At 39.3% G+C, this 12,061-nt stretch overlaps 1 protein-coding gene across 1 annotated transcript in view; it reads left to right on the plus strand.

Annotated features, from left to right (window-relative positions):
* The window catches only part of STK36 (serine/threonine kinase 36), a 786,440-nt gene that overhangs the window by 172,369 nt on the left and 602,010 nt on the right, over positions 1–12,061 (plus strand). Inside the window, exons 4-5 of the mRNA XM_044086614.1 lie at positions 3,794–3,871; positions 9,471–9,601. Coding sequence (XP_043942549.1) covers positions 3,794–3,871; positions 9,471–9,601 — 209 coding nt within the window. The remainder of the gene's footprint in view (positions 1–3,793; positions 3,872–9,470; positions 9,602–12,061) is intronic.

Below are 12,061 nucleotides of genomic sequence, written 5' to 3' on the forward strand. Positions count from 1 at the left end.
TCTCACAGCAACTAATGACTGGTGCCAAAGTCATGGCCTCAAGCTAAATGCAAAAAATGTATCATCGTACCATTCAGCAGAAACATTGCCTCTACTAGTCACCACATCAAGGGCAACCCCATAAACACACAACCTGTAGTGAGAGAACTGGGTATTCTGGTTGGTAACCATCTCACATTTGACCATCATGTAGCAGCAGTGATCAGAAAAGCCTTTTACTTGTTTCATCTTATAAGTAAAAGGATTGCATCCAAAAAAAGAGGTTATAACCTCTCTATACTCCTCGCTCATTAGACCAATAATTGAGTTGATGCCCTGTTTGGTATGTACCTTTTCAAACATCTGCACCAACTGGAAAGGCCACAGAAATACCTCAAAAACAGAATCCATGGCCTCCAACACCTGTCCTATATAGACAGACTCAAATCATTATCACTCTACTCAGTATCATACAGATTGCTTAGAGGTGATCTGTGTCTCGCCTACAAGGCAATCTCAGACCCTGCCCTACTACAGATGCTCCATATCCGTAAGTCTAACTCCTCACGCATTACCCCCTTGAAAGGCAGGAATCTAATATGCGGCACCAAAAAAACCTGCTGGAAAGACGGGTTTGCCTCCCATCGGCTGCCCCATCTCTGGAATAGACTTCATACACGTCAAGCAGAGTACCTCGCTGACCCTCTTCAAGCACAACTTTGATGATCCTATAATCCTATGGGTATGAAAAAGGATCCTGATGTGGGTCCTTTAGTTCTAGGCTAGTCATGGTCTATGAGTAGAGTTTATCACATTACTAGTCATGGTCTGTGAGTAGAGTTTATCACACTACTAGTCATGGTCTATGAGTAGAGTTTATCACACTACTAGTCATGGTCTATGAGTAGAGTTTATCACACTACTAGTCATGGTCTATGAGTAGAGTTTATCACACTACTCCAGGCACATGCTAGTTAAATGCAGCCAGTGGTTCAATGAGGAAAAGGCTTGGCCAGAAGAAATCATTTCTTGTTTCAAATCAGGTATTTGGATCAATCTTCTCACTGAGTTTTGGATCAATCTTCTCACTGAGTTTCCAAATATCAGTCTATCCATCTATTCACATACCAACATATCTATCTAATCTATCTAATCTATCTATGTAATCTATCTAATCTATCTACATGTATTTGTGTATACATATCTGTATGCATGAATATATTTTTACACACACACAGACACACACTAGCACGTATATAAATATCTATATTGTGTGTGTGTGTGTGTGTGTGTGTGTGTGTGTGTGTGTGTGTGTGTGTGTGTGTGTGTGTGTATATATATATATATATATCTATATATATATATATATATATATATAGCACATAGGGGTGTACTTGTCAGCTCAAAGTAAGTGGTTCCCCAATTCGATTTTTGGCTGGGATGCTTTCTGTGCATTGTCTGCATGTCCTCCTTGTGTTAATATGGTTTCCTCTGGGTGCTCTGGTTTCTTCCCATACTCCAACAACATGCAGTATGTGGATTGGACACTTTAAATTTGCCACAGGTGTGAGTGTGCATGTCAGTGTGTGGTGTGGAAGAACTACTGTGGTAGGCCTTGCCATTCAGCAGTGTAAAGCTTGGCTATAGATGATTGTCTCTGAAGTGATACTCCGACCCCTTGTGCAAAAATGGGAAAAAGAGGTGATGGATAGATGGATGGGTATATATTCCCATTCATTTCTGCAGGATGATGGCAAAACCTCTACCTGATGGAAGTCTATGTATGTATCAACACCAGTTCAGTTACACAAATTCATACACACTCACATACACAGTATATGTGTGTATTTACATTACATGTCGATCTGAATTAGTTTACTGGACAGGCATAGTATTATTGATTACCTATATATTGAAGAAATAGGGTTTCCTTAGGCAGCCTTAATGCACTTGCCGACAGGATATGTTGCATGTCTGAGAAGGCTATGTAGGGATTAATTACAATGATAGTCTACATTTTTTAACATCTTCACTCTTAACAATTTACTTTTATAGCATGTTGGATGTGGGGATGAATAGCTGTCACAAGTTAGGCAAAGAATTAGAATATATTACAAGGTAACAAAGAACTGCTGAAAGTGAGCCAGTGGCAGGTGGCTACAGTGTATTCATCTCACAATGATTCTTAGCAATTAATAATTAAATAATATTCTTAGCACTTACTTCATTACATTTTTACTGCTTGTCTATTCCTTCATTCTTGCTAATGACATCCTATATTACTGCATGAGAAAAAAATCCCTTTGCTATCTCTAACATAAAAGAGAGTATAACATAGTAAAATAAGAAATCAGTGCCAGCAGCTATGCTATGAAAGCAAGTTAATCTAATTTGTAATGCAAAATGTTTAAAACAACTGATGAAGAAAAAACATGTTAAAAGTATGTCCCCTGAATGTTATGCCACTAATTACTGATCTGGCAAACTCTAGATAGATCTCTTGCAGTTGTCTTGTCAATACATTCCAAAGCATTTTTCTTCTGTTTTTGTTTTCCTCGGTATACTTTCAGTTGTGCTTCTGACTCTACAGACTATACTAGCTGTCCCATGTTCTAGGTCTGACTCATTGCTTTAATTTATAAACTGTGGAGAACTCTGAATGCTCTCAGAGGTAGACAGAATGCCCTCAACGTTTTCTCACCAGGAGAATCCAGGTTATGAATACCCTGTCCTACAGAGATGACCATAAGGTCATATTGCCATACTCAGTGCCGACAGGTTACTGAGAGGCGATCTATGCCTGGCATATAAGGCATCCTTGTGTACAACTCTGTATCTCTTCCACATCTACAAAACAAGCAACACCAGAAATACCAGATTCAAAGACATGAACTTTACCTGCAGCATAAATAAAAAATGCTGGATAGACCTATAAGTGTTTCAGAGGATCTCCACACTATAGAATAGGTTCCTCATCCACGTGAAACAGACTTTATCCCTGACCCTTTAAAACAAAACCTTGATCATTAGATGAGAAATCATAAATTCACCCATGGTTTCTTCCCCATGTCTCTGATGGACAGAGGCTGACAGTAAGTTAACTCATGCACACATATGCAAGCACGCACGCACGCACACACACACATATATATATATATATATATACACACACACACACACACACACACACACACACACACACACACACACACACACACACATACAACCCTTAGCTACCTCATTGCTAACATACCCCTATAATATAGGCGTCCAGTGTACTCAAGGACAAACTGGACTGGGTTGCACAGCTAGGCTTATAAAGGCACTGGTATTTGATAGCCTAGTACAAACCTATAAACCTAGAAGTACTGACCCAAGCTGAATTTATTAAAGGGGGTTTAACCTTATCTTGTGGGACTCATCTTGTGTGCTTTATTTTTCCACAGTTACTTTGAAGAGTGTGATAATCCAGCAGAAAGAAATATGAAGGAAACCTCAACCCCCACCCTATGCACACTTGAATAATACTCTAAGCTGTCTTCTTTGCTTCTAGTGGACAAAGCATTTTTACATATTGGTATAACTGTTAAAATGAAATAATACTATGACAATGAAAGCACATAATGAGTCCACTGCTTTGAAATGAAATGCTCCTCATGGGAAGTGATTTTGTGAGTTAATGCTGATTTGTTTACTTATGTAAGTGAGAATAAGACATAAAATACTGTTTAAAACCTAACTGCTTGTAGGTGGTTCACACTGGGTCCACCAGAGGGGAAATGGTTCAGTGTAATATATTTTTTTCTCTTTCTAGGTGGTTGTGGTCACAGATTATGCTGAAGGAGAGCTGTTTCAGATTTTGGAGGATGATGGAAGTTTACCAGAAGAACAGGTACAGTACAAACGTGTCAGCACATCAGAGCTTTGTTAGTAGGGTCATTTGCCAATGTGGACCACTAAATGTGACTGTTTTATATAACAGTACAGTGGACTGCATGGTTAAGTAGATTCAGTGTATCAAAAGACACAGAAGTATGCCTTAAGAACTGGAGTTGACAAGAACTGGCTGCTGAGCCGGGAATGCTTACCCTTTTACGGAGGTGTCCTCTCCTTGTACCAGTGACTCTTATTTCAAGCAGCACTTGTTTTGTACTTTCCCTTATTGCCACAGGAATGACCCCAATGACTCCTCTAACTGCATCAAAGCAGTCTATTCATTTCATCGCAGCAGTAAACAGCAATTGTGGACAAGGCAGGAGCCGTACATCTCATTTGTTCCTACCTAGAAATCCCCTGTGAACTCATCTGCTCCATGGCGAGTGTCAGCTGGTAGAAAGCAGGCCAGCTTATTTGTCCTGCAAGGCAGCCTACTGTCTCCCCTGCAGAGCACTGCCCTCCCCTTCAACATCTGTTTCAAGCTCCGCTGTAGCTGCCCACAGGGAAAGCATGCCTCCACACACTGAATCCTCCTTGGCTTTACTGTGTGACTTACACACAGCAGTAGGGACTCGCTAGGCTTGAGCTCCATGAGATGAACAGCCAGTGATACCTTATAGATGCCACCCATCTGGTAAACCAGAGTCATCTCCCTCTTCCCCAGGCTAGGCGAGTCAGCAGTGGCTGCTCACTCTCATCCTCCTCCAGCTCCTACAGGCACCCATGCCACTATTTGAATTCTGTCACCTGCAACATAGTTAGGGCTCCATCCCTGTCTGACATGCAATTAGCGGCATTCAAGCAGTAGAAATTCACTGAAAGAACATTCACCAAACGTTTCCTTTCAGTGAATCATGCAAACTGGAACATTTTCAGCCAAACAGCACAGGATGGCAACCTTTGATATCACTGTCTGGAAAGTTCTACAGGTCAAATGATGCAGCTCTTAATACCTCCCATAATAAAATGAGTTTCATGCATGCATACATACAGCATTGGGATGTCTGCACTAGCAATACAGTGCTTTGAAAATCCTGCATCTCAGGCTGTGAACAGCAGTGATATATTGCCAGTGAGTGTACATTTATGCATCATGGTCAGTCACGTAGTGTCTGCTGTAACCTGCCACTAAGATGGAAGAGCTGTCCACCTGTCTAGCACCTGGTGTTCACCAGGGAAAACTAATCCACCACACAGTCAAATCTGCCCTTCCAAAGGACAGAGTTGCCCATGAGATGCTTAGTCATCATGAGGCCCTGCTACGGTTCAAGTTCATTCTCAAGTCTGGACACAAGCATAATAAATATCCCAACAGCCCAGCTTCAGGGGCTCAGCTTTAAAATATGTTACCTTTATGCCTTTACAATTATAATATAAGGTATACACTAGTGAAGGGCTGGAGATCTTTGTTTTACTTCTGACAGCGTCTCAGGTATTGGGAATTGAATGTTTATGTTGCATTTAAAACACCTTTTATAAGGGTGGGTCAAGGATTGTTGACTGTACAGTCACCAGATTCATTTGCTTATTTTTTCTTGCCATGACTTGTTTTAAAGGGGTACAGTTGGCTGCTGTTAAACCACATGTTTTATGTTGCTGGGAGGAAAGAAAGAGGAACAAAACACCTTCTGTAAGTACTGTAGGTATGATCTGATTCCATTAGTCATTCACTGTTTTGTAATTGCTTCATGCCCACGTGTTCTGACCTGTTTTACCCGCCTGTATTTTCTGCCATTTTTGTTCATCCTTTTCCCTTTCTTCTCTACCTAGTCTGTTGCCTTAAAATGTATGTCTATTCACCACTGCTTTTGCTTTCAAAGTCCTTCTGGTTGTAAAGCTATTTAAAGGCCCATAGTCATCTGGAGCTTATTCTGAACTCCTACAGTTCTTCTCACTTATTTCCATGTTCTACTTCTTTAACCTTTTGTTTGTTTATTTTTTGCATGCTGTGATATTTGGTATATGGCAGCTGCTGTTCTGGTTTCTTAAGCAAATAGTCTCTGTCTTACTGACATCTTCTTACTCCTCATCCTGACTTGGAAAACTCAACGGTCATTTTCATAAACATCTTTGTTGTCCTTTACTACATTTCCTTCCTCACTTTTTTAACATGCATTCTTGTAACACATCTTTTCTCCAGGGCATGTAATGTAAGTCACTTTCAGCTTTCTTTACCTGCTTTGTTTGCAGCCATAAACCCTATCATCCGCCCCATGTGTTGCATTTTATGCCCCTGACTTGCACATGAAAACACAGTAGGACAGAAGGATCATCAGACTTGGCCCACAGTGAAGAACATTTCCAATTTTGTTAGACCATTGATCAAGTGCTTGACATACTCTGATATCATACAGAGGGCTGGATGTACGTTTCCACCCAGACGTATGCTGGGATAGCCTACCCCCGCCACTCATTGCCAGTAGGAAGTTCCCCACCAGCACCACAGCCACCCAAGTGTCAGCTCTCACAAGCTGGTGGTGTATCCCACCGATCCTATCAGACTCCTGCCATGTCTGAGTTTTTGCTTGAATCAGGGTCACTGGTGGCATTCTCAGGGTAAAATCCCTACTCCACTGAGGTGTCTCCTTTTCACCCTTCTTTCTCTTAGCTGCAGATATTCCCAAGGCTGCTCTGCCTCTCTCCTTCTGTTTATCTGTGATCGTCATGGGGCTGCTCTGCCTCTCTCCTTCTGTTTATCTGTGATCGTCATGGGGCTGCTCTGCCTCTCTCCTTCTGTTTATCTGTGATCGTCATGGGGCTGCTCTGCCTCTCTCCTTCTGTTTATCTGTGATCGTCATGGAGAATGGACATTGGTTTAGTTTATTCATAGAGAGGATCCCTACTATAAAAACCTAATATGGATTTTAGCATGCACATGTCAACTCTACACAGCACTACAGTGGAGAAAAGGAAAAAAAAAACACTGAAAGTGCATTGCCGGCTTGCACAATCCAACTAATTTAAGAAACACAGAAACCACACAGAAAAGCACAAATATAATAAAAATGACAGCCAGTATCCACAAACACAGGTTTAATAGTTCTCTAGCGCTTCGGCAAAGCCTTCAAGGAGTACATAAAACACAAAGACAGTTCCCTTACATAAATACCCACTAATATAAATCAGTTAACCAATTAAAACAATTAAATCAAATCAGAAGCTTCCAGTTACACTCTAAACTGAGTCCCAAAGGAGACATAGTATTACATTTTAAAAATAAAAACTCTCCTTATATAACAATCTTCTTTTATATACAATATCTGAACAAAAATCTGTAGGAATCATTTCAAATACAGTAGCTTTCAAACCTTGTGAGTTTGAATGATGAAATTCCATAAAATGTTTCACTATAGGACTGCCCACTTTTTATTCCTAATATTTCTAACATGTTCCTGCAGTCTATATTTAAATTTCCTTTTACTTTCTTCTGTATAAGTAAGACCACAGGAACACTGGAAGCCATAAATTATTCCTTCTGTGTTAGTTAAACAATTCAGATGGACAAAAAACCTAACCATTAATACGTGCAAAAGTTCTAGTGATATAGCTACATATATTGCAGTGACCACAAGGGTAGGTACCTGTAGATGTAATACTAAAAAAAAAACAGAATTTGAAACGGGCAACACAAAATAATTATGGACCAAGACATCTCTCAAAATTCTACCTTTTTTATATGCTGTACCCAATAATGGAGAAAGAATATGGGCCAAATCTTTATATTTAAACAAGTATTTCCAATAATATTTCACCAATTTTATCAAATAGGGCTAAATACTCCATAATTAGAAATAAAATATATTTTCTTTTGTCATCCTTTATATTATCAAAATAACACTATAGTCATTATCTTTGATAAATTACTCATTATGCCTGAAGGAAGATACATGTGTACCATTAATAACTTTATTCACAGATACTTGTCGTTAACCCTGTTTTGATAAAATTGGTGAACTCTTATTGGAAATATTTGTTTAAAGATTTGGCCCTTATTCTTTCTCCATTATTGGGTATACATCGCATATAAAAAGGTAGAAATTTAAGAGATATCTTAGTCCATAATTTTTTTGTGTTGAGATCAGATATTGTATGTAAAAAAAGATTGTTATATATGGATAGTGGTTTTTATTTTAAAAAATAAATGCTATGTCTCCTTTGGGACTCAATTTAGAAGCTGCTGATCTGATTTGATTTAATTGTTTTAATTGGTTAATTGATTTATATTAGTGGGTATTTATGTAAGGAAACTGTCTTTGTGTTTTATGTACTCCTTGAAGGCTTTGCCGAAGCACTAGAGGACTATTAAACCTGTGTTTGTGGATACTGGCTGTCATTTTTATTATAATTTAAGAAACACAAACCATGACATAAAAGAAATTGACAAACAAACATTCTGAGAGGCATGCTTCAAAATCTCTAATTTATTGCTCCTTTTATAAGAGAATGTAATGTGTCACGCAAACAGCCTACCAATAACTTAAGAGATTTTGAATTATGTGTGTAGGCCTCAGAATGTATTGAGTGGATGTAGAGGAATGTTTTCATGTGGCTATTGTAAGGTGTGTCCGAAAGTGAAGAATCTTACAGGTACAACTATTAGTGGGAGAAAATATGTGGCTAATGGTGTTTTTAACTGTGAGTCAAGGGGGGTTGTATATATTATAGGATGCTGCTGCTTAGTTCCTGCTTTGTATGTGGGTCAAAAGAAATGTAAGGTGAAGGTTCACATATTGGAACACTTAAGGGATATAAGAAATCAAAATTCAGAGTCCAGTGGCAGAACATTTTATTAAAATGTATGGGGGGGTAGATGCAAGTTTCTTTTTCTGTGTATCAGCACAGCCCTATCTTCCTAGGGGAGGTGATTATCTTAATAAATTAACTAAGGTGGAATGAAGTTAATATTAAATTATAAAACACTGTTCCCTAGAGAGCTGAATCAAGAAGTAAATATTTGGTTTAGATAGAATATTAGATACGTTAATATTTAAATAGGTTATTTATATTAAAATATTTGGATACGTTTGCAAAAGTATATCCATTTAAATTTAAATTGCATGGTTAAATGATTGTTTGATTAAATGTTTTCGTGTATAAAGGGGGAAATGATGACTGATGGGAAGGAATGTCTGTCATGTATAAATACATAAATAATGGGCAAATGGTTGCTAACAGGGAGGAGGTGCAATAAAGAGAGATGGTGGTTAATGGGAAAGAGCTATGGCCACATATGGGCTTGTGAATATCAGAGTAATTAATGTGGAACAGCTGCTGGCACATAACGAGATTAATTTAGTTGCATTTTGACAGACTGGGATGCCCTGAATATAAATACTGTCATCAGTTTCTTCAGTCATATTATAAGATGTAACTGTATGGCTATGTATTTTCCAGACCTTTATCTGCTTATTGTGGCTAGCTCACATTGCAAAAAAGTCATACCCAGAGTTAAAATAAACACTAATTGTGATTTTTTTTGTTCGTTTGTCCTATTACCATTACCTGTTTTGGAGTGCATTGACCAGAAAGCACCATTTCTTCACTGTCTGTTTCAGGTCCAGGACATTGCCTGCCAGCTGATATCTGCTCTGTTTTATCTTCATTCCCACCGTATCCTTCACCGGGACATGAAGCCGCAAAACATTTTGCTAGGAAAAGGAGGCATTGTTAAACTCTGTGACTTTGGGTAGGTATCTGAAATGTACTACTGCAGCAAAGGGGCATGTTATTTGAGGTCTGTATTACAACGTCGAACTAAAACCAGTTTGAACATTATAATATCGATCCCTAAAGTCCAAAATTTGAAAATAGTGAAGCCACGGCACATCAACTTTTTCCCCGGGGAAAAAAAATGGTGGTCAGTTTTCGGGGCTTTGCTATTTCCTCCACTGTGGTGCAATCTCAGAGTTAGTATTTTTAAGTAGGGGGTGTGAGGTTCACAGCCCCCCCGATTGGGGGTGTGGAGGGTGAAGCCCTCCACTTCAGTTTAAGGTTAATTTTTTTTTTTTTTTTTTGTCACGGAACAGTGATTCCCCCCTCCCCCCCAGGGAAAAGAATTGTTCTGTGCTTTCGGTTTTGTTGGGTTTCGAACAGTAGGGTTCGATATTACAATGATCAAACCTTTGTAAGTTCAACATTGTGTTATACACCTGTTATTTGTTGTAGGATACCTGATTCATGGAGGATATTCTGTAAATGGAGACAGCTGATTCTGGACACCAGAGAGTTTGAAAATTGAATTTTGAATGATCCATCTGAAGTGCCAGCTTTGCTTTGACTCGAGACTTTGTTGTCATACTTTTTTGAAACTGTCATTATAATTAACAGTAAATCCTGGTGATGTGTAGCTGCAATAATGAACCGAGGTGCTTCATTCTGACATCATTAATGAGATAGAGCCTCACAAATAAGATTTCAGACTTCCTTCTAGAATAACAGCTAAATAAAGGAATGTATGTGGTGTGAAACTGAGACATACCATAGTATGAGATCAGATGTGTAGTAAACCAAATGGATCCCAAATGATGCATCGAATGAGTAAGTTACACAAACTGTGATGTAGGTTAAAATGTCCCAGCCTCAGAAGCAAAAGCTAGAATCTGTGAGGGGAAAGTCCAAAATACTGTACAGTATGAAAGATATATGTGTGTATATATATATATATATATATATATATATATATATATATATATATATATATAAATATAACTATTAAAAGAAGATTAGGTATTATTAGAAAACTGGGAAAGAAAAATTTCCCAGATCCCATTTCCAGCCTTTAACCAGTAACTGCAGGATTTCAGTTCATGGGGCTACAATGTTCACATCCACAGGATGTTATTCCTTTCTCTTTGATTGCATGACTGTGGAGTTGAATCATATTTACATAATGACATGAGTAAAGCCTCCCCCATTGAGTGTGCAAGGGGGTAACTTTCCTCTTGCAGAAACACTGTGTTTCTGTTGAGAGTTTGCTGTTGTGAGATCATCAAACAATTTACAAATAAATACAGCAGAACCACCTGTGTTTATTCTAACCCCTCACTGTAAATACTGAAAACTTTATATCTGACCCAACACTTGCTTCATGACACAAATGGGAGAGCTGTTATGGGCTATACTGACAAAACAACGGGGGCCATGTTTTGCTTTGGTCTCTGCTCCTCTCTTCAGCCATCCAGCCCCCATCTCCTATCATCCTATTTGTCTCTGACACCCCCCCAAGCATACTAGAACATCAGAAGAAGGTGTCTGGAGTCAAAGGTCATGGCTGTCATCCAGCAGGGGTTAGGAAATTGTTTTGAACAATTTCAATACTTACTCACTTTTCTGGAAAGCACAGTTCAGTGCATGCTACAATGGGTCTTTGCAGGTGCATACTTCTGCACAACCAGCCCCTTTCCCAGTTAGAGTGCGTGCAGTCTTGGGTTGGCCTACCCCACCCCCCTTTTCCCTAATATAACATCCTGGGCATTCGCTTCATTGCAACTGTTGATTCAGGACTTTGTCCGCTTCCATCGTCTCACCCCAGCTGGTTAGTTTTCATGAACTTTAAGCAAATGCAGGTCATCTTGGGTACAGCCAGAGTGAAACCATTGTATTGCAGAGTCAGCTGGGGGGGGCGGAGATAAGCAGTATTTCAACTGCCTTTTGCCACTTTTCCCTTGTTGGGAAGTAGGCATGGGCAGAGCATAATGGATGTGGAGTGGATCACAGCAGACTGCAGTGAAGGGTGAGGTGCAGGTAGACGTCTGCAGCAGGAATTGGAAAGAAGACAATTAGTGAGATAATGCATAAAGAAATGCCCATTCCTGCAGGGTGATGGCTCTTTGGAAGGGGGATCTGTGACCATCCTTTTTGGCTTTAGAGGGAGTGAATAAGATGGTTGACAGTGAACTGACCACTGGGGCTTTAAGTTAACAGTTGGAAACCAGTTATTAAGCAAGCCTTCAAACTGATACTAACACCAGAACTCACAAAGAGTGAAATCAGATTAAAAAACTTCATCAGGGCAAACTGTACCCTCCTAGGTGAAGGTATGAATGCATTCCAAGCCGCATCCAAGCTGAAAGTGGTAAGTACACTGAAGCTTACACTAAAACCCTGTACATTCACTTGCTTAACTGTATAAACTTGACTGTACCAG

Source organism: Protopterus annectens, chromosome 10.part0 (assembly GCF_019279795.1).
Source record: "Protopterus annectens isolate FY-2018-M chromosome 10.part0, PAN1.0, whole genome shotgun sequence".
NCBI classification, from domain to species: Eukaryota; Metazoa; Chordata; order Ceratodontiformes; family Protopteridae; genus Protopterus; species Protopterus annectens.